We start from the raw sequence: 24,307 nt of genomic DNA on the forward strand, positions 1-24,307 counted from the left end.
TTTTAAGGTGTACAGACAATTAGATGGATTTCTCTAAAAATCTATTAACTGCAGGATTGTTGACCTACTGTTACTGACTTGTATTTCAGAAACGATGGCATCATTTGAATCGACCATGCCTGGGGTTTCATCTACTCTCAATAATATAATAATCCTTGCATTTGATATAGCGCTTTTCACGTCTTCCAGACATCTCAAAGCGCTTCACAGAATATACTGTAAAGTGAATTAACTGTATATTTTTTGGCAAAATGCGGCAGCCAATTGCCCACAAACAGTTGTGGATTGAAGTGACCAATTTATTTATTTTTTCTTGAGGAATTATTATCAGGCGTGTGGAGTAAAGAAACTTGCCCAAGGTTTCGCCCTGCTGGGAGTCAAACCCAGGTCTCTTGCTTGCGAGGTGAGTGCTCTAACCGCTGAGCTACAGGACTCCAATGCAAGTTTGTGAACAGGTTAGTGAAGCAACCTGCCTTTCTACTTAGGAACAACAATCAATTTAGTCACTGTTGGACCACTGGTTTTACCAAAGGCTAAGGTAGCATCAAAGTGTATGGATTACGTATATACATTTTTTGCACATTTTAATTAGGTTAATTGTCATTTCTACCTTGAGGCTCGTCGCCGCTGGGATTGTTTTTCCAAGGCAGAACTGTAAGGGCCTATAAACGCACTTGATTCAAGCTGGATATCAGCTTCTTAAACAAGGATAATTCAGAGGTATAACATAACAACACGATCACAGCAACAGAAAACAACATAATTTTACAAGATAATTGTAATTGAAAGTTACAACCAACTTCATGGCAATGTTGAAACCCAACAAATTATCCCATCGCTTCCTGCAGGACAGTACAGTACAATCCAATCTCTCGTAAAGAGGTGGGACGACACAGTAATATGTTAACCTCGGCAATATGATTACAGCATCCGTTAGCATGCAACTTTGAACTTGATATCGGTTGACCGACGGATGCTGATGAACTTAAATCGATTGCAAATTTAAGGACAAATGACTGCCAATTCATAAAAGAGCATCCTATCACCTGGGAGACAATAGAAGTGGTATTTCATTTCAGTGCAACTTCTGAGTTTTTGATAATTTTTTTGTGAAGGGTGGGTAAAAATGATAAAATTGCATTTTTATTTTACAGGGAAAAAAACGTAGCCAGTGAAATTCAAGCCTTCAGAATGCAGCATTATTTCTGGTTAGAGAATTGCACATCATATGATGCTATGTTAGCCTTCTGTACTCCTGTATCCCCCAAAAAATGACTGCATGCAATGATATGCACAGACGTTAACTCCTCAAAGACAAAGTGCGTAGAAAGGCATAACCATTTCAGAGAGAGGACGGGGGAGAGAGGGAGAGAAAAAAACATTCTTCTGATGAACACTGGACAGTTTTTTTTGTTATATTAATAGTAAGCATTTCTTCATTTATAGAGCATTTCCTAACAAATGATCATAACCCTTACCATGGTTTCACTGGACATTAAGAGACTGAAAGGAATTGTTCATACTCCCAATAGTCTCAAAACCTGTAAATATTTCAAAAACACACATGCATGCAGCAGTAGCAGCAGCAGCAGCAGCAGCAGCAAAAAACACAGTATGAAGAAAATCATGCTTCAATGCAGCATGAAGGGTTGGTAAAAATACTGAACCCCGGAATAACAAAGCAAACGTTTGATACAGGCCAACAGGCATGCTTGGAAAGAGTCGAAGAAAAAGGTTGTTGTGTCACAAGGCTTTGGAGTAACGGTACATATGTAATATATCCAGAGCCCCACAACAAACGGTCAAGACTTATTTTTTTTCCACAGGGAAGTATTACAAGTACTTGTTAATTGCTTCGCTACATTGACATCCCCCCACCCCCCACATACTCTTATTGGGTCACTGGGACAATTGTAGCTGAGTGCAAGAACGTTCCTTGATTGATTGCTCTCCAGTTCTGTAGCTGTTCATCTATTCTCACTGCAAGGGGAGAGGGAAGGGGTAAAATAGAAGTGGAATATAAACCACTTTGAAAGCCATATTGTTTTCACTAGAGACGCCACAATATAGGAGAACTATTAAGCAATGCACTACATGACCAGTATCCACATTATATGTACACCTGTCAGTTTCAACACTGTTGAAATCAATTGGCAAATCTCAGTGAGTGAGTAGGTATGGAAATTTTTTTGGAAATGACACAAATGTTTTGAGGGAAAAAAGTATTTACTCCCCAAAAACATTCAGGAAGTCTTTTTCAAAAATAGCGAAGACCTACGTGTGACAGAAACCTGTATAATGTTCTGCAGGTTCCTTTTTTTTTCCCTCTTTGGTTTTAAGTTTTGTTCTATCCCTTGACATACGTTCTTAAACTGTTCCCGTCATCTCCACCTATTTTCACCTCAGTTTCTCTTTGTTCCCACCTCCTGCCCACACCACACATACACTTCACCCTTTGATAAGTTTTTAGATTATTTATTAGACATTTAATAATGTTCGCCTAAGCTTTCCCTTTCCTCCTCGATTCCAATCAGTCTGGGAGAGGCAGAGCCGGAACACTTCAAGCCCTTTGCAATGATTTAGACCCTGGCTACAGAGAAAACAAAGGCTAAGGATTGGGCAGGTGCAAGGTAGCCAGCAGGAAAGGGGCAAGTGTGGGATAAGCATGTACATCTTGAGGCAAGGATTTCCCTGGTCCTACACTTGCCATTTTAAGCACAAGAAGATAATTATAAAGAAAATACTACGCTGTGTATTAAATACGCAGATAGTATCTCAAACGTGTACTATCAAAAACCATGCTTATGATTTCACAAGATAATCCCCCCACTCCCCACGCGCACGCACACACACAAAAACTGTACTGCTTACACTGACGTACACCCATTTAATTCTGTGAGGAAACCTCAATCCAGCACTTGAATTCTTTGCAGGTTTTTAAAAAATTCTAAATGGCTACGATTCCTCTATTAGCAGAAACACATACTGCAGTCTTAGTAAAATTGCTTTTATATATAATGACAATAATGCAATTTATATTTTGTACAGTGTATGCAACATCTTGACTCGGGTCAGACCATGGCTCGGTAAGGGCCTTGCATCTTCAGGAACTGGATGATGAAGGACGGGCCACCGGCTACAATCTGTGGAGGGAGGTGGCTGAGCGGGCAGTTCTCAATGCTCATGATGGACAGCTTGCTGCAGAGGGCCAGCTCAAAGGGAAGGCTGTGCAGGTTTGGGTTATCATTTAAATACAACTCCTCCAGATTTTCCAGTGTACCTGCAAAATACAAGGTGCTTAACTTACACTGAACAAAACCTCAATAATAATCCTGGCATTTTTTTTTATTAATTAAAATTGATTATTGTCAACATTGAATGCATCCTAAATTCCCCGAGTTACGCCACCAGTATTTATTTTAGTCACCAGACCCAAGACAAAATATGAGATCCCATGTACAGTAGAATCAAGCTTAAGGTGCAAAAACTTTCACTTTTCAAGTGCAAAGAATAAAGTTATTACCAGTCCCACACAGTCACCAGCATGACTTCTACAGTTGCCTTTTCATTTCAAGTCAAGGCAGGGAAGGAGGAAAATACATTGCACGACATAACCTTTCACATTTACTGTAAAAACAAGTCCAGTTCCAACCGCTACATAGAAACACACACATTATATATATATACACAAACTACGCAATACTGTAATCCAAATGCTGGCACTCAAAGAATGTGGTTACCACATATTCCAAGTTAAATAACCAATTAATTTGTTACCTCCATTTCAGAGTGCAAAAAAGCAGTAGCTTTTTAAGAGATGTATAGAAAAAGCATATTCCAAGCTTTAGAGGGTATTGCTTTTGATTGACTGCAGCAAATCTTTTCAATGTGTTTTTACAGTGGATTTCTATTGTGTGGTTACCTTTATTTATTTCAATGAAATCCATTTTAAGGCTCCTCGCAACATACAGGTGAGCATTGGGATCAGAAGGAAATAGCAAAACCAAAGCAGACAGACAAGTTGAACCAGTGATTAAAATGCAAAGTATTAGAGAGTACAAAGTTCCCCAAATATTCTATGGTTCCTCCAAGTAACCACTGGGAAATGGATCCTATATACAATGGAGCTTCATTATAGCCACGTGGTTGGGATATATAATTTCCCCAAACCCCCTTTATAATCAGCCTGAGCTGGTTTCAATGAGTGGGTAGGGCTGAGGACATTAAGCAGGCCAGTGCCCGCCGAGTGGGTGAGGAGCGAACAGGTCGGTAACGCTTTAATAGGTTGCAGATATGGGGGGGGGGGGGGGGGGGGGGAGAGAGAGCAAGACAGTGGAGTTAGCTTTGAGGAGTACAGTATATTAAGAAAAATAACTTACCGATCTCCTCAGGTAAATGAGTCAGTAAATTCTCTCCTAGGCCAAGGTGGGTCAGGCTGGTCAGGTGACCGATTCCCCTTGGAAGTGTGGTCAGCTGGTTGTTTGTCAGGACCAGTTTCTGTAAGAGAAAGGAGTATAATTTATAATAATAATATTATTAAAAACGCTGTGCTCGGAGGATACTTCAAAACATGTTTCAAGATCTCAATTTATACAGAGATCAATGAAATCAGTTCAATATATAACCTGTACAACCTCCTACAGTAACTGCTCAATATTTTCATCAGCTATCTCGCACAAAACGTTGGGTAAATTTCCATACGCCTTGCTTACCTAGCATAAGTCGATTGGCGGATCACTTTCCAGGGGTAATAAACCCTCTCAAAAAAATAATGATTTAGTCACTCAATCCACAACTGCTTGTGGGGCACTGCTGTGCACAATTGGCTGCCGCATTTCCCCCACAAAATATGCAGCCACTACCCTTTACAGTATATTCTGTGAAGCACTTTGAGACATCACGACGATGTGATAAGGCGCTATGTCAAATGAAAGGATTATTATCTTCAAAAGACAATAGCTTTGCTGCCTCTCTCAAACATCCCTATTCCTTCCAAGATTATGATATGAAAATTTAAGTTTGGTTATCAGTTTCCAATAGCATTAAGACTAGAGACAAGATCAAGTTGGTTTAGTATATCAGGCATTCAGTCCTGTGTTATGCAACTAAATAAGAGCTGAACTGTGTGCTCTACAATGGAACAAAGCCCCAGTTAGGGCAAATTCTGAACATTTTTTGAAGCTATTTTATTTCACTTTCAGTCGTAGGAGTTTAAAAAAAAAGCTTTGTAGTTAAAAGAAACTCCACGATAAGGAAAGAGGTACAACAGATACTCCAATGCATCAGGAGTACAACTCTCTCCCCTCCCATAAATTAAAAGCAAAAGAAATGCAAAACAAAACACCCCAGAAAAATCACGTTTGTCGACACTTACCACCTGACCAACTGTTTTTGTCTCTCTGTGAAAAGTCTCAATTACTGTGACAAGTTGGATTTCAGAGCAACAGAACTGAAAGTAAAATCCTGTCCCGTAAATGAAATATAAAGGGAAACGTTCAAATGCACCAGAAATCATAGGGCCTGAAATTAGGTTTGTCCGACTCTACTCTTCACCTACTGAATTAAAAATAATTCCCATCTATCTCTGGGATTTCCATGTGTAGGTGGATTGAATGAAATTCTCAGTTTGTTTTGAATAATCTTAAGCGCGGTGATGGATTTCCTCCAAAAAAATGCAATTTGCATATACACACACACAATACAGATCCAAACAATTTTTTTTTAAAAATATTTAATTAAATAATGCATTTTACTCAAACAGCTCATTTTTTTTAAAAGCTATTTTCATTTTCTGTCCGATTTGAAATATCAAACAGATGGGAGAACAAATTAATATTTACTGCCAGCAAAATCCCCTCTGATTATTATAAAGCTTTTCCGAGAATCGTTGTAACTAAGTACTTACCAGAAGAAATAAAATCACTTTATCTATCAACCACCGATGTACTTGCTCAGGGTGATAAAAAATGTTTCCATTTCATAAACCTCAATTACAAAGATTCTCACATTAATTATTTTTGGTCCTCGGAATAATAAGATGTGGTCTGTATATTCTTCACGTTTTTGGTTTGGTTTAACATTAAATTTTGAAAAAAATTTGATCAGACGACTTGAAATGCTGTTTGAATCAATCAGCAAGTTAAATAAGAACAGAATTACACATTTTGGTTTCCTTGTGTAACCATGAATGATCGACTTAAATGTGATAATTTTCTAAGTGAGAGCAATAGGCTATACTACACATATCCTTTATGTGGTCACAGATTAATAGAAAGCATTGTAAATATTCACTGTAAACAACTGCCTAGAAAGTCAAAATTAATCTTAGCAGACAAATCACTTTTAATTCTATGCTTTTTTTTAATAAAAACGAGACTTTAATGCAACTTTCACCAGGGTCATTAGAAAGATACGTATGATTGAGAAATCTAAAATTTCCATGCATTTTTCTATACACTTCCTTAGTAGGAAAATCTGAAGAGACACAAATGTCACTTAGTGGGATACCAACTTTGATATATTTTGGAAAAAAAGTAACGACATTTACTAAAGATTATCTATCACAATTAACAGATCCTATGGTTCAGTTACTTGGCATTTATTAAAGTAAGGCTGTGCCTTGTCAAATGAGAAAAAAGTGTAGACCTCTGTTGTATGAAATACATGGGATGTTTCAAAATATATTTAACTACGATAAGCAATTTAAAATTTCCAAGGTACATTGATCATCCTGATCAAAATGTCAAATGAAATACTTAAGCAAGTCAAGTCCTTCAGTTAAATATAACTCATCTCTGATACGATTCTCTGTATTGAGAACAAACGTTGATTAGATAAAAAATCAAGTCTAAATGTTCTAAGCACATACTGTACTTTAAAGGAAAAATAGCAACATTTCACTAACATAGATGGTCACATTCTACTTTTGTTGTTCAATTCATGTTTATAATATTCAGAAGTTTGTGTTAACCCTGTACCTTCTGAATTATCTTGCAGAAAATTAGTAAATCGCTGAGACAATAGTTTTCCTGACTTATATAACATTCTCAAGCGCTGATAGCACACAATCCAAATAAGACCTCAAGATTTACCATTAACGCTCCGACTATCTCCCTCTCACCTCGTTCAAGGTCCATCAAGACCTACCTCTTTGACCATGTATTTGGTCAACTTTGCCTTACCCACCCACCTCAGCTCAGATATCAAGCGTATTGTCAAGTGCCTTGAGTTGTCCTCTTGACCTGAAAGGCATTTTATAAATGTAAATTTGTATTGTCTAATGCAATTGCCTGATAAAGCCAAATCATTTCTATGATTTGCTTTGACAATTGGGATCATTTGGACTGATTCTATTTGCCAGCAGCAAGCCCTTTTGATTGAATCAACAAAGCAATCTCAGAAGGTTGTGTTTATGTCCTGAACCCAAGGAAAGGATGGTCGTTTACTATTAGGTCCCGTTCTAAACACTCACCTGTAGATCCTTAAGGTAAGCAATTTCATTTGGAAGAGATTCAAGCTTATTTTCTTCTAAGTCCAGCTCTCGCAGTTTTCTTAAGTGCCCAATGCCATGAGGCAATTTCCGCAGAAGGTTATTTGATAGTATCAGAACCTAGACACGAACCATTGGAATAGTTACTATACACGATTAAATTCAACTCCATTCCAAATCCTGCAAATAGCTTGCAACTGTATTTTTTTTCATACCAGTTTATTAGAAGTTGCAAGGAGAAGAAAGAACACTGCTGAAGAATTATACTGGAGGGAGTTTATTCTAAATCAGAAACCAGAACAAAAGTACTAATCAGTGCAGGTGGACTCAACTATTATTTGCGGATCAAAGCATCCAAGATAGGGAACCGCAAATCAAAGGCTAAGCAAAACTAGTTCCAATCACAATGGTGACAATAGATTAGCTTTTTCAGAGAAAGAATGGATTGGAAAGTATACAGGTACAGAAATAATTACCACCACTTCCCTTGCACGCCAATAAAATGGATGTCACCCGATTGCCAAAATTGACATTCCGACGTTTCAGATTATAATAATAATCCTTGCATTTGACATAGCACCTTATCACGTCTTCGAGACGTCTCAAAGTGCTTCACAGAATATACTGTAAAGTGAATTGACTTTATATTTTGGGAGCGAAACGCGACAGCCAATTGCGCACAGCAGCGTCCCACAAACAGTCGTGGATTGAGTGCCCAAATTACTGTTATCCAACGAGCACACTGCATGGGCCACTTTTTCACACCTGTCAGGGTACCTATGTAAGAGTAACTCATGTTCCTGTTCCTCACCTCTAATGAACCCAGTCCAGACACATCCTCTGGGATCTTTGTGAGCTGGTTAGTGGCAAGGTTTAGTTCCACCATGCTTATCCAGGTTCCAAAGTCCAATGGAAGTGAAGTTAGCTGATTGTCCTGAAACATCCAGAAATACAATTTATTTAACCATAACGCAAAATGGAAGCATTCCGAAAATAACACAAATGATGGATTAGACTAGTTTCACTTTTGAAACCATTCAAAGTAAATATCAAATCCACAAGCTTTTTGTTTTTAATACATGCTCTTCTAAGTTGTATATATCTGTAAGTTTCTGATACAAAAAACAAAATGTTTAACAATATTCAATAGGAGAAAATATTTTGGTAATGACATTTTCCTTCATTGATCAAAAAAAATTCCGATTTGACATTAAAATTACTTTAAAAAGCTACACAAATTGAAAGATTACAACTCTCCTTTTTAATAAGAACATGTTGACTTGGGGTGTGCTCTCTCTTCTGGCATAAAATAAATTCTAAAAATATTTTAAAAATCTCCAACAAAATACTGCCTCTGTAAACTGCTCTATTAGGTTGCTAGGGCGAAAGACATATATTCTATTAATAATATTATATTCTATTAATAATATTTCTATTATATTAATTATATTATATCTCAATCCCTGTTGAGCCAATTGCCACACTGAAAGTAAAACCCGTAAGTTACTTTATAAGAAACAAGCAGAAATAGTTAATGGGTGAATTGCAATAGTGCAAAAAATTAAAACGACTAGTTTAAGCATCTGCTTCTACAAGTAATAATAATAATAAATGAAAGAGCTCACTTTGCTTCTACCCAACTGCAATTTAAACAGAAATTTTCTTGTACTTTTTTGGATTCTTCTATCAGTTAGTAAAGGCAAGCTATATTTGGCAGGTCATCTCACATGAAGATACATTCTACATTTAGTAATGCATCTTGGAATGATGGTCAATGTGGTTTTAAACAGCAATCTTCATTAGATGGTTAATAGTGAGGTCAATAATCTTATCTTAAAGTGTTTTCTTTATAAATCGTTTGTAAGTCATACATAAACCTGAGTCCCATTCAGTTTTGGACCAAAAAACACTTAGATTTCTTTGCACTAGTCATATCTTATGAAGCAAATGATCTTAACTTGAAACTCTGCTAACGCACTTGCTGGCTGCACTGAATTGCAGGAAATGAAGACCCCACCCAACAACGCATGCACACTTACCGGCTGCATTTAAGTATGCATGCAAATCAGGCTCATTATCAAGTTTGTATATAATGTGACTTGCACAAGTTTGCTTGTAACTCATACTTTGCTCGAGTGATATGAAATGTTATGGCCCCAACTGATGTGACTTATGTGAGTTTTACTATTATACACACGGTGCAGAGAGGCCGCTGAATGAAATCAAATTCCACTGTGTAACCGTGAATTATGAATCTATGTAAACAGTCAGGCAAACGAGTCAAAGTAGAGCACAGCAGATTACAAATACCAGATTGCCAATAGCGTCCGTCTAATGCACATTTGAAATATGAGAAAATAAACTGAACTGCAAGTTATAGGACTGCATATTTAAAACATTGAAAGCATGAAGAAATTTTGAAGCTTTGGTCTGTTAAAATGTGTGCAATATTGTAACTTTCATCACAATACACAAAGCTCAATTGCTGAAGCCATTTGAATGAGTTGATTTCAATAGCAAATATAACATTAACATTCCCTACCATAATTGGGCACTAGAATCACGTACAGGGTTTGGGAATAGAACTTCCTTAAGCAGCTATACCCACCTTTTACTAAAACCTACCTTCATATTCAGCTTACTCAACACTTTAGCCCTGGAAAAGATTCCAAAGGGGATTTTATTGATGCGGTTGTGCTCCATATTAAGAGAGTAGATCGTTGAGAACTGTGAGGGTCCACCGACTGGATACGACTGGAAGCAATTCCGTGCTAAGGTTAAACTGGTCAGGTTTGCAAGGCTTGATAGAAGACCCTGTTTTGTTTGATAAAAGTTTAATACCATATCATGGTAACTTGGACAATTCCTATTTCTAAACATGTACAATTAATCATACAGAACAACACATTTATGGACCTCGGTTTAACGTCTAAACAAGGTAAAATACCCTTCAGTGATGCAAATCCTTTTTCTATCAATTTGACTTCAACAAAAGCAATATCGCTTGCCACGGCTTATTTCAAAAGCAATGAGTGCAATCCTGACAGGAAAAGGGCTTTTGAGAAACAACTAAAATAATCTGGTTTCACCATCACAAGTATTTACTCTGCAAACGTAGTTATATCCAGCAACATTTCTCATTTGTTGATGTTACACAACAACTGAGAAATCTATCCCCAGTTCACAAACATTTCCTAAAACTGATATTTTATGCTACAAGAACAGGGATCTTTACATCTTTAAAAATTTAGGGATAGGATATGGTGTAATTTAATCCAAGACTGCTTGTGGGACACTGCTGTGTGCAATTGGCTGTGGAATTTCTCCCACAAAATACAAAGTCAGTTCACTTTACAGTATATTCTGTGAAGTGCTTTGAGATGTCTTGACGAGTTGATAAGGCGCTACATCAGATGCAAGGATTATTATTATCATTAATTATGATTAATCTAGAAATGTATCTAAACATTTTAAACGTTCAAGAAATCCTCAGAAATTTTGCTATTCATTTCCTACCTCTGGTAAGGTCGAGATATTGTTGTTCTCAAGGTTAAGTTCATCCAGTTCACTGCACTTGGCGAGTGACTTGGGTACAGCTGACAGTCTGTTGTATCTCAGACCTAAACGACTCAGACTTGACAGATTACCTGCAGAAATATAACCATTAATAGTATGAACATCAGGATCACGGCTAGAAACATTGCATTTTTTTGTGCGCAAGCCAAGGCTTACAAAGAAAACATTTTCTTTTGCACCGGGTAATGTATCCCTTTAGTAAGAAACAGTTGGCTGATGTACTAAATTCTAATTACATTCCCCCGCAACATCAACTTGAATTCTCTGCTGTGCAGTCATTTTACTTGAAAGATAAACCACAACCACAAGAAAGCTGCTAATTTTAAAACCACTTGTTTCAAATGTGTTAGCAATTTATTACAAATCATCTCATAAAAATTTTGTACATTTTATACAGTAATTTAAAGGAATACAGGAAACCTCGTTATAGCGCAGTCAGCTGGGTTCAATGTCTCAGAATCTTCATTATAATTAGGCTTGACAGTTTCTGATTTTAAAGTAAAAGTGCAGATTATATATAAATAAATGACCAGAAATTGGGTTCACAGTACATAGGTTTTTTTAAAACATACTTTGCTTGCATGTTTGTGTTTTAACATTTGCAAACATCAAAGAAGATGAGAGTCGAAAGAGTTACTGGCTCCCAGAAAACTTTCAGTAAAGGAGCATCTCTGCAATCTAGAAAAGAATGAAGAGTTTTCAATATAGACCAAGCGCAAAGATAAAGGATTATCAAAGCTGAATTCAACAATGGATAAAATACTACTTGGTTTATTCACTCAGAACCTTTTGTTTGGTCAGACAACTACTTTGAGGTTTTCACATTTATTGAGCAGAGTAAGGTTATCTTGCTCTACAAAGTACCCATTTCTTAAAGTGTTTCATTAAATGCCACAATAAATCACACAGATTTGATGCACTGCTCCATTCAGTCAATAAAATTGCAAAGCGATCAGTCACACAAATTACAGTTTGTGGGAAGAAAGGTACCTTATGCCTGAAGGTGTTAACATGGGCAGCACTTTTTCTTACTGCAGCATTTACTTTCTTCGGCTTCATACATACACCCGAAAAGCACGATTGCCTGTTATGATTTAACGCCACTTACAAGTTATCATCGACAGAGAGATTAAAAAAGGCGCAAACTTGCACTGCCTCTCTTCAACCAACACTTTCAAATGCTCTGAGACGTAACCCTGCATGGAAGGTGCTATATAAGTACAAGTTGGTGGAGGTGGTATTTCAAATGCTGATTTCCCCAATGGCACTCAGTGGCTCTGAGCAACTCAAGAGAAGCGAACCTGGAATCTCCCCTCCATTCCAGCCACAGGGAAATTTGCAAGCATAGGTGGGAATGTACACGTGAACCTCTCTCTCTGTCTAGTTTGAGCATTCTTAAGCATGGCAATGGGTTTGCAATTACGTCACACCCCCAGCTGATCAAAAAAAACTAAAAGGTTGCTACCGGAGGCGAAGGGAGTGACCTGATGAATGCATGTGCGTTCTTTATTAGGAAACCTGGTACAATGCTGCTTTGCAGTTCAATGCAGAGATTTGACAAGCCAATGTTTCACAAGCAACTGAAATGTTTTCTTACCCTCAAGTAGCTGCAATGGTTCATGGCATTTGAACAAGTCAATTGACTGTCAGCAGGTTCCAACTCTAAACGTGCACAGGCAAGCTTTTGTTAAATGTACTTTGTTTTGCCTCCCACTCGGCTGGTCATAAGCTACCTTTCCCTCCTCCTAACTGTCCCAAATATTACAAAATGGAGAAGTCTTTAACTCGGGGAAATCGGAGATAACCTTACAATCAAGTCCGATAGAAAGGATTTTCCAACAGAGAGTTAAAGAGAGCAGATAAATTCCTTCTAGAAACTGGAGATTAATGATGCTTGAAGAGGCATTTTTGGCATTTTTGTGAAAGTGAATGCAGTGATCCTTTAAAGAACAAGTTTCTAAGTGTAGAATATCATCTGCCCAAAAAGATAGACATCATAATGAAGTCAGTCAGGTTTGGAGGCTCGTAGCCCCCCATCTGAGCCAAATGTTTCGGGCCTTGAGAAAACCTGGATTCGTTTTAGTATTTCTGTTTCCAAATGTGGAATTTCATCAAGCTCCTCAACTTCTTGTGCATAACAAAACACTGGGAGTAAACATTTCTTTGTAAACAACCTGTGCTTTGGGTGGAAGGTTCCAAGATTCAGCACTAAACCAGCTTACCCAGCCGTGAGATGGCATACCTCCAGGAACCAACAGAAAATCAAAAAGCCACACTATAGACTCTAGAAACGCAATGCTACAACTGTGTTATTACCCAACAGCCAGCTGTTAAAGTATCGACTGAAAGCACCTCTAATTAAGTCTTGCTAAAGGACTACCAAGGATAAATACAATGAACTGACTATAACATTAATCCTTTTTGAAAATCATGTGGCTTTCACCTCAAAATCTACTTATCCCAGGAAAGTTACAGTACACAGTTTGAGCTTGTAGAAAATACGGGCAAGTTAAGCCCTGAGCTCAGAACAGGCCAATTTGTCGAAACAAATGCAAAAGTTAAACCATCAAGGATTGAAATATAGCACACCACGTAGTAGAAATTCAAATAACTGACTTGATATTGTTTGTGCATTTCAGATATTCACTTGGTTTCAGCGGGTAAAATCATAGTTCCCTCAAAAAAAAACAATTACTTAAAAAAAAATCACTGGATAAAGTTTGCACGGCGACACACACTTTAATTTTCTAATATTAAATCACGTGATGAGTGAATTGACCGTTCTACATTTAGCAGCTTAAATATTGTGTAATAATGCACAAAACACACTAGAAGCCATTTATCAATTAAAATTGTCAATGGTTAAAGGAGGCCAAAGTCATAGAAGCCATTTTCTTTGATGTTACCTCCGATTAGAAAAGCCACAAAATAATGAAGGTACAAGCGCAGGAATGTTAGAAATGCAGAGCAAGAGTTATTCTCAAGGACTTGGTGTCTGCCTCACTTGGTCTCATGTCAGGATATTCTAGGGAGTCCTAACAAAATCCGTCTTCCCTACAATTTGCGACTTACAGTTAAGTAATTCATTATGTGAAAATGCTAGTTGAGAAATAAGGCAAGGGACGAAAGACAAACAAATGCAACAGAATACAAGTGTGGCAGAAAGAGGAAAATGTGGTTTTGCAAGAGATTTTCAGCATTTAAAAGTATTAAATGATTAGACATACAAAGAAAACCCTACCCATTTAAACTTCAATTTCTATCGATATGAAATGGTTTAATTGCTTGTATTTTTATTTTCATTCTCTGGTTTGTATCAAGCTGCATATTACACTAAATACATACAAATTGTTTTAAAGCACACACAATCATTGTCGGCTTGATATGAATATCATGCAGTCATGGTATTTTATGTGAGATGAGCCTCACCTTGAGGTGTACATTTCTCAATAGCTTTCAGAGTTTTCACAAAAAAACTAACTTAGATAGACGTCAATGTGAGGCAGCCAATGCAGTAACAGGTAGAGCTGCACCATGTAAACAAACCGCATGAATGCACGTCATTCTCGCCAGACTGAGTGAACGTATCAGAGCAAACTTCGGAACTTCCCTTAGTTTTATTAAACTAATTTTCAGGATTGTTGTGCATTGTGATGGAGGACTCGTGGAGTCCTGTAGCTCAGTGGTTAGAGCACTTGCTTTGCAAGCGAGAGCCCTGAGTTCAATTCCAGGCAGAGGGCGAAACCTTGGGCAAGTTTCCTTACTCCACACAGAGCCTAACAATAATCCCTCCAAAACCAAAAACAATAATAAAATTGGTCATTTTCAATCTACGACTGTTTGTGGGACATTGCTGTGCGCAATTGGCTGCCGCGTTCACCCACAAATATACAGTCAATTCACTTTACAGTGTGTTCTGTGAAGTGCTTTGGGACGTCCTCCCGACGTGAAAAGCGCTATATCAAATGCAAGGATTATTATTATTATAGTTTTGAGTCAGCAGGATCTGAATGATTTTGCTTCAACAAGAACAACCTGGATTTATATAGCGCCCAGACAGCGTCTCAGAGCGCTTTACAGTAACGGATCCCGGGGCTGAGCCAGGGGGAGAGGGAGGAAGGTGACCAAAGGCGCGGTTGAAAAGAAAGGTCTTCAGCCGAGACATGAAAATAGGAAGAGAGGGGGCAAGGCGAAGGGAGTGAGGAAGGGAGTTCCAGAGCCTCAACAACAACAACAACAACAAGATTCCATTTATAAAGCGCCTTTCACGTCAGGAGGACGTCCCAAGGCGCTGCACAGTTGGGTCATGACCCGAGCATTGGGGGAAATGGTCAGGGTGAGGGGAGGGAGCGAGGAGGGGGGAAATGTCAGGGTGAGGGGAGGGATGGGAGGGAGCGAGAAGGGGGAAGAGAGTCGAGAGGGGAGCTGAAGGCTCGGTCAAAGAGAAAGGTTTTGAGACCGGCCTTGAAGGAGGAGAGGGAGGAAGCAAGGCGAAGACACTGGGGGATAGAGTTCCAGAGCCTCGGGGCGAAGTGGAGGATTCGGGGGACAAGGAGGAGGCCAGACCAGGTGGAACAAAGGCAATGGGCACTGTTTTGAGGAGAGAGATCAGAGAGGTAGGGGGGTGCAGAGGAGTGGAGGGATTTGAAGACAAGATGAGAATTTTGAAGTCAATCCTCTCTGGGACAGGCAACCAGTGGAGTCTGGAAAGGACTGGGGTAATCGGGGAGCGGAGTTTGGTGCGGGTGAGAATGCAGGCGGTATAGTTTTGTATAATCTGGATTCTATGGATGGTAGTGGAGGGGAGTTCGGCGAGGAGGGCGTTAGAATAGTCCAGCCGAGAGGTGACAAAGGCATGGACCAGGGTTTCAGCGGCTTTCAGAGAGAGGTATTGGCGGAGACGGGTGATGCGTCGGAGGTGGAAGAAAACGGTACTGGTGAGGGACCGGATGTGGGGAACTGGGGGTCGCAAAGAGAGGTGGGAAAATAGAGTTGGGTGTCATCCGCATACATGTGGAAGTGTACCCCATGTCTGCGGATGACGTCCCTAAGAGGGAGTATGTAGATCAGAAAGAGGAGGGAGCCAAGGATGGATCCTTGGGGTACCCCACAGGTAACCGGGTGAGAGCGGGAGGAGAAGCCGTTTTTGCAGATGTACTGCTGGCGGTTTGTGAGGTAGGACTCGAACCAGGCGAGTGAGGTCCCACTGAGGTGGATGACTGTGTCGAACGTGGCAGAGAGGTCCAGGAGGACAAGGAGGCAGAGGGAGCCCTGGTCACAGATAGAGAGGATGTCACTTGTGAACTTCAAGTGGAACGAACCATTAAAGGAAACTCCAGAACAATCTACAAGGAATATTGTGTACAAAGGTTAATCCTGAAATAAATGAGCAATATTTAAATAGAAAGTCCTTCAAATAGACAATCCCCTCCTTTATAATAGAACAGTCATAGTAAAAGTAATTTGTACATTAGCAATTACAACATGAACTAGGTCAAACAGGAGGCAGAGGGATACAATGAGTTAGAATACCACTGTACCAGAGTTCCTCAAGCCTGGTCTGGTTAGATGGGATAAGACAATTTGTTCTGTTCAGGCTTTTGCTTAAAATGTCTTCGAGTAATCTCAGGGCAAAATTTAGCTGCCTGAGGATACAAGCAATGCTGTTGTATCCTCAGTATATAGCTTGGGAACATGACATGTCAAGCGACTGCCAGGATGGTGGAAGGCGAACTAAATGGAGCTTGGTCTTCTTTCGCCAGCAAATTTTTATGCTTTGCGAAATGAGAAAACTTAAACAGAAGTTACAGTTCAGCACTTTATACAGTACAGTAAGAGAAACTAATTCTATACCAAGGCTGTTGTCTATCTGATCTGGATCCTGATGCTGGAAGCTGCAAGTAGTAACATGATTACATCCCTTCCCTGGGCATAGATATCCCTCAGCAAAATGAGTGTAACACAAAAGAAAAAGACAAAAGCCAATCTCCTTCTCCACAAAGCCCTCTTATATACCAAATTACAGTATTCTCCGACTATCCCCCATAACCACTAAAGATAGCCCATCCTGTCATCTTCAGAATTAAAAAGGTTTACTCTATAGTTTAGCTTTTGGATAGTTTACTGGGGTTAGTGAAGTTAATCAGGTGAGAAGTTGATTAGAATTTGTGGTTTCCTTTCAGAAGTCAGTCACTTGAGTACAGATTGCAGTCTTTCACCCAATCTGTCAATGCTGGATTTAAACAAGGGTTCCAGAGGTGAAAGGTACGTGTTTCACTCATGTTCCCACCCAATCCAATATCTGCTCAACAAACAAAAACATAGCCGTGCAAAAACAAACGGCAAAAATAGATTCTCTTTCCCGCAGCCCTGGCCCATAATTGGCTGCAAGCTGTTGTAATCAAGCCTCTAGACTGCACGCCGACCATTAATCCTCTTAGAAAGGCATATGGCTTTCCATTTATAAATCTTAATTGGAAAGCCCCCAGCAAAACATGCAGCCCACAAAAAGGTAGAAGTACAATTTGCACTTTTAATCCTTTAATTTCACTAATCATTTAATTACACCAAACACTTACTGCTTAATATTTCCCCAAAAATCCAGGTGGGGAGAACAATATTTTTGTACAGGATGAAATACGACAACATGCATTTCTATCGAGCCCCTCAGACAGGGTAACATCTCAGAACGTTTGGCAGTGGCGGAGCTCGACGCTGAGCCAGGGGATGTAATACACTACATGAGAATGAATAGTTTGTCTATCTTTGAGAAGGCTTTCGTCAAATTAAGCACCATTAAAGATACTGGTTAGACTAACGTTAACCTGTATTGTATTCAATACAGAATGTGCACATGGCTCAATACCCTTCAGTGGTGCTGCAGTACTGCAGTAATTCAACCATCTGGTGGTGGGGGCGGGGGAGCAGAGCACAGGAAAGAAACAGATAGAGAAACTACAGTATATCAAGAAATTGTGTTGCATGCGATGGATGACAGCATTACATTTCACCCAAATCCAAGTTTATATCCCTACTGTAGTGAAGAAAATACAACAAACAACTCAGAATTTTATCAAACTGCAAGGCTTTTGCGAGTCACCTGGGGTTTTAAGAAAACACTGTCAGTGCAATAGCAGTCCCGAGGGTAAGATTTGTTGAAGCAATAACGCACTGATGAACACAAACTTTTTTTTGCATCAATTCCAATACGAAAACTTGCATTCTTAATAGAGGTACTTAGACAATTAAAGATTACATCTCGTTAATTGATGACTTCCGCAGTACACAGAATTACAGTAAAACTGTTCCAATACCATCCAACAAAAGGTTTAGACTTTTATCACAATGAACGTTCTATTCGGGCATATACCACAACCCAAAACCAACTTGAGACCTTAACCCGTATATTTACTGGACAGTACATTTACTAGTAATCAGATTCTGAAAACAAACGTCATGGAATGCTATCTTATTTCAGGTTAAATGTCATTATCAACTTTTATCAGTTTTTAATCTTTTCACTTACGTCAAGCAGCCTCCAGCATGTCGGTCACACACGTTATTTTTAAAAATCATTTACAAAGAGGTTAAACTATAAACTTAGCTATCCAATATTTATAAATTGGTCAAGCTTCACTCTTCAGGCTGAAAGCCCCTCAACTAAATTTCACCTTATAACTCACCAGGTTAGTAGTCCACATCAAATCATCTGACTATTCATTTTGATCAGTTTTGAACAAACTTTAAGACATTTTATCCACTAGCACAAATATACATGTGTGTGCTTTCAACCAAATGTTAATAAACTTGATCGATTATTTTGAGTAAAAAATAAAGATTTCAAATTAAGCTAAATACGGTTTTAAAATCAATTATCATTTATATTAGCATCCCTGTCCTAATCTAATATGAACATTTCCATAACAGCATTTGTGCAAAGGTCACTATGAACTTGTTTTGAAATTAGTTATGTGGTCTTAAAAGATTTATATTACCACAATATCAATCAGAGAGTACAAATTTTCATTTGGAAAGGAGATTTAAGGTTATTCAAATATAGACCAATTAAACATGAAATACAGGGAATCTAGTCTACAAGAACTGCCTGTGACATGGAATAGAGGTTGCCTTACTGTTCAGGTCAGATTAATGCTTCATTCAGCATTAGAATCTAAATTGGATGCTAAAACTACTTTGCTGCTCCAAATCAAAACAATCTATTTTAGACTGGATTTGCAATTGGTAACATCTCCAATCTTAGAATGCCACTGCAGCATAAGGAAAGAAAACTACTTTAGAAGCCACTTACTGTCCCTCTCTAATATGTCTCAGACTGGCACTGGCCACTGTGAAACAGCATCAGCAATGTCTACAAATCTCTCTGTGCAGGAGATATTTCGTCTTGTGACACAGTGGATCCAGGAAGAAGCAGGGAAAGAAAAATCAGTCTCATTGATATACTTTATACCAAACAAATGGATATATTAAAACATTGGAAACAAACAAACTCTTCTTATGAACATTAAAGAACCTTAATGGAGTTGAGCTCTGGCAAGTAAAGGGCAGAAATAACCACCGATGAAACACAATTCGCATCAGTAAGTGAAACCTGCAGCTGTGTCATAGCAATGAAACAATTTCTATGGTTAGAAAATAGGATAACCCTACATATAAACACGCAAACTTGATACCTTACCTATGGTTTCCGGCAGGTCAAGTAACTCATTATGCTGTAGGTCAAGGTTTGTGATCTGCGTGCAATTACCAATCTCTTTTGGGAGGTGTTCAAGCTGATTGTGAGCCACATCCAGTGTTATGAGGCTACATAATTCACCTGACAGAAAAAGAATTGAAAAATATTAGAAAGATGTCGATTCTGAAGTATTCTCTGTTGATGCAATATGCTAAGAATTTCCATTCATTAAACATTTACCAGAAAATACGTGGCCCACCCACCGCCTGCCCCCAAAATGCTATTCCCCACAAGCGTACGAGCCCTCCCCTTAATAAATTATGTTTTTTTTATTAAAAAGGAGACACCAAAGGAGCCACTCTTTAGTGGCCAAACACATCCAACACAAAGGGCACACTTTACAAGTCATGTGGAAAGAAAGGCTAAATGTATGCTGCCTTTAATGGATTAATAGTTCATAGAAATGACATTATCTGTGGACTAGTGAATCTGGTTATGTCAGACATTAAACAGCCGAGTGCGGTCATACAAAAATGTTTGCTTAGAAATACACAGCAACTCCGCTTCACACTGTGAAACATTAGCAAATGTAAGGATTATTATATCTGATTAACAAAGGCAGGGTTGTGAAAAAAGTCTTATATCAACTGAAATTAGCAGCAAAATGTTACAAACCCGTTGAATTTGGAAATCTTGAAGAAGTTATTGTTCTATGTAAATACAACCTGACAATCCGTCTAATTTATTCCAGCACTGTTGCTGTCCTATTGCAATATTAACAGCAAGTAAATAATTTCTCCTCGGGCATAATTGTCAATCTTCAAATGCTTGGCTCCATAAAGTAGCTTAACCAACCTGAGAAGTTCCAAGCCATACTTATTTTGTCCAGTATCAATGTCAAGCATTTGTCAGTTTGTATTCTACTGATAGTGTCGTTATCCATAATCAACAGCAAGACGACGACGACAACAACAGCAACAAAATTACATTTATAGAGCACCTTTCACGTCGGGAGGACGTCCCAAAGACCATGACACCGAGGGATTCCAAGTTACAAAAATCCTACATTTAAGGCATAACTCAAATTAAAACTGCCACACAATCAGAGAGCAATGAGATGTGTTGAAGGAAGGCGACATTTGGATCAACTAGCAGAAAATGCTGTGTTGGGCAAAAGGTATTTCCGTGCAGTGTAGTTAGCCAAATACATTGAGATATTGTTAAGAAAATATGGGTTAAAATTGAGCTAGTCTTAATTAGAAACCCGAAGCTTTGAACAGGCCTCTTTAACTACCCGTAACTCTTTATGAATTAGGCATTTGCTTTTTTACTGTTATCATATTTCTCAAGTTTATTATTTTTCGAAAAAACAAAAGCAACCTCTGTATTATTGGTTATTCAAGTTGTCTACTCAAAAGTGGAATCAGTTTGTAAGAATAAAAGGACGCGGGTAAGGCAGTGCTGGAGAGAATTAGACAGATCTTCTAATTTTCAGTTCTGCTACACGAGTTAGGTTCAAGCATCGACATGCTGGGGTATGCACAGAAAGCAAATTACAACCTTGAAATAGATAGGAGCAGAACTGCCCAGGTGGTGAAAAACAGCAAAGGTGATGGGAGGGAGGCCAATACAGTTTTACGAGGTCTGAGTTTACGAGCACCTTTTTTGAGCAACTGACCATGTATTTTTCTCTCCAGATCACAAAACCACATTTAAATTAATGAACTAGCAGATGGTGCCTTGATCCAGATTGCAGCTACGTGCTGAAGTACAAGCCCTGAGTGATGCTGGAGCTAGAAAAGCACTGTTGATGCCCAATAAAAGGAGCTTCACGCCATCTAACCTATGCTAAATTGTATTTCTGCCTAGATCAGTAAGAATAAAATATGATGTTCCCTAGCGCGTCTGAATTTGGTGGTTAAAAGCGGAAGTAGAAATACTTTGAGCGCACATTACTTCCCTTTTTATGCTTTATATTTGCTGAAAAACTGAATATCCCACAATTTCAGGCCAGACTAGATTCTCACACCCATTTAGCTCAAGTTAGCACAGGCTCAATGAATACCACCATCATGTCAGCAGAGAATATTGTACTGTATAGATGAAGCTGGCAACCATTAGTTATCCACAACCAGCTACAGGAAATTTGAAATAGAAACATTACAGCCTCGCCTTTCCACTGAAAATAGATTTGCCTTTTGCTTTGTATCGAAATCATCATGTTTTTGATGTGGAGATCTGCTGACAATGAGGCATTTGAATTTCCCCCCCCTTTTTTTTTAAGTTTTTTCTCCCCTACACCACTCCTTCTGCCAATGTCACTTAAATCAGCCACCATGAAAAGTGCACAAGTGGTGTGTCCAGCAGTTCTTGGTTACTTCCTACCATGTAGGGAAAGTTTCTCAAATAGCTTTCCCGCTGCTTTTCCAGCCAGGACCATTAGGGCTTTGGCTTGCAGGGTTAACAGGAGCTGAGTGGGATGATTCCCTGCCCCCAATGACTGGTCTGCCTTTCCAAGTCCTGCCAAAGAGTCAGACTGGCTGTGCTGTCACCAACAGAGCCCTGGAATAATAATAATAATAATCCTTGCATTTGACATAGCGCTTTTCACGTCGGGAGGACGTCCCAAAGCGCTTCACAGAACACACTGTAAAGTGAATTGACTGTATATCTGTGGGCGAACGCGGCAGCCAATTGCGCACAGCAATGTCCCACAAACAGTCGTGGATTGAAAATGACTAATTTATTATTGTTTTTGGTTTTGGAGGGATTATTATTAGGCTCTGTGTGGAGTAAGGAAACTTGCCCAAGGTTTCGCCCTCTGCCTGGGATTGAACTCAGGTCTCTCGCTTGCAAAGCGAGTGCTCTAACCACTGAGCTACAGGACTCCACTGCAGAATACTGCGGACCCTCCTGGCTCAGGAACCGGACAACTGAGACCGCCACAGTGAGCTGGCTCGATTCCGACATAATCAACACAGGTTTCTCATAGCACAGCCTGGATACACAACTTTGTGGAAAGACGGCATAGACACAAACAAAAGCTTATTCATCCTACAAGCAGTGCATGAAAGCCCCAGCATAAAGCTACAGCACTTGAGTATCTGAAGACATTCCAAGATACACCTAAAGACACCAAATATATTTTTAAAAAAGTAGCCTGAAAGCTGCACAATTCTGAATAGAATACAATTAAAACAGTTTCTCAAACTTAAAAAAACCTCATGAGAGATTCTGCTGAGGCACTGATGGTTACTGATTACTCGCGATGTTTAATATTTTCTGCCAAAAATGTCAGAAAATGAAGTAGAGGTTCAAAACCAGGCAGTCTGTTTTCATTTAATTTTTTAATACACCAAGATTTCTATTTGACAGAGTAATCTGTTGGATATGCATTAGTCCTAGACAGATGGGAATGCAGGCATTAGTAGGAATCAGATCTACCCAACGTAAACCACAAGCATCTGATCTACTGTAGTTGCCTCTACAAAATGTCTGTTCAGTGGTTTAAATTGTCCTTCATATCTGCCAATATCTGCCAGAAACACAGAAAAACTTTCTGTTCTTCATTATTTCCAGAATATCTTGTTTTCTTAGATCTTAATAATACAACCGTAGAACAAAACAAAAATGACAGAAGTTGGAAGAAGGGAGGAGAGCTTCATTTATGTGGACACTTCAAGTAAAAATGAGAAGGAAATAAATTCCACATCTAATTCAAAACCCCAAATAGCACCAATGGCCCCTTGAATTTGTTTCCTCCCTTATAACTGTCCAAACTTTCTATGTTAACAGCGGCAACAACAACAAAGTTACATTTATAGAGCGTCTTTCAGGTCGGGAAGATGTCCCAAAGCGGTGAACAGTCAGGTGTCGGGGCCTGAGCATGGGGGGGGGGATGTTGTAGGGGTGAGAGAAGGCAGAGAGGTGGGAGGGAGACCAAAGGCACGATCGAAGAGGAGGGTCTTGAGACCGGCCTTGAAGGAGGCAAGGGAGGAAGTGAGGCGAAGGGACCGTGAGATGAAGTTCCAGAGTGTGGGAGCAGAGAGGCTGAAAGCCCGGCCACCGATGGTAGGGTGGGTCGGGCGGGAGACATGGAGCAGACCGGAGCCTGATGAGCGGAGAGCGCGGGCAGGTTGGTAGGGAGTCAGCAGGTCAGAGAGGTAGGAGGAGGCAAGGCCATGGATGGCCTTGAAAGTGAGGACGAGGATCTTGAACTCGATCCTCTGAGGGATGGGGAGCCAGTGGAATGGTAATAGGTAATAATTTAATAAGTTAATTACTTAATGTAATAAGTAGGATATTCTATAAATGAGTAAAATCACAAGAAAAGATAAGCAACCCCAACAAGTTTTAATTTTGTTACTGCAGACCTCTGAAGAGTTAATGGATTGTTCTGACAATGCAGTTCCTCTCACTAGTTGGAGTTAGCCAACTAACTGCCTGCTTCGGCTACAGCTATTGTGTACAGCACATAAAATAATTAACTTGTTAAAGGTTATCATCTGTAACTTTATTTTTTAACATTAATAGTAGCAGTAAACGACTGT

General features: G+C 39.1%; 1 protein-coding gene across 1 annotated transcript in view; it reads right to left on the reverse strand.

Annotated features, from left to right (window-relative positions):
- Positions 1-1,400: 1,400 nt before the first annotated feature.
- shoc2 (SHOC2 leucine rich repeat scaffold protein) overlaps positions 1,401-24,307 on the reverse strand; it is a 28,813-nt gene continuing 5,906 nt past the window's right edge. Inside the window, exons 2-8 of the mRNA XM_007903610.2 lie at positions 19,761-19,898; positions 11,006-11,136; positions 10,115-10,303; positions 8,301-8,423; positions 7,472-7,609; positions 4,380-4,497; positions 1,401-3,280 (exon numbers count right to left, since the gene is read on the reverse strand). Of these exons, the coding sequence (XP_007901801.1) occupies positions 3,072-3,280; positions 4,380-4,497; positions 7,472-7,609; positions 8,301-8,423; positions 10,115-10,303; positions 11,006-11,136; positions 19,761-19,898 (1,046 nt within the window). The 3' untranslated portion in view covers positions 1,401-3,071. The remainder of the gene's footprint in view (positions 3,281-4,379; positions 4,498-7,471; positions 7,610-8,300; positions 8,424-10,114; positions 10,304-11,005; positions 11,137-19,760; positions 19,899-24,307) is intronic.

This window comes from Callorhinchus milii, unplaced genomic scaffold (genome assembly GCF_018977255.1).
Source record: "Callorhinchus milii isolate IMCB2004 unplaced genomic scaffold, IMCB_Cmil_1.0 Scaffold7, whole genome shotgun sequence".
Taxonomy (NCBI): Eukaryota; Metazoa; Chordata; class Chondrichthyes; order Chimaeriformes; family Callorhinchidae; genus Callorhinchus; species Callorhinchus milii.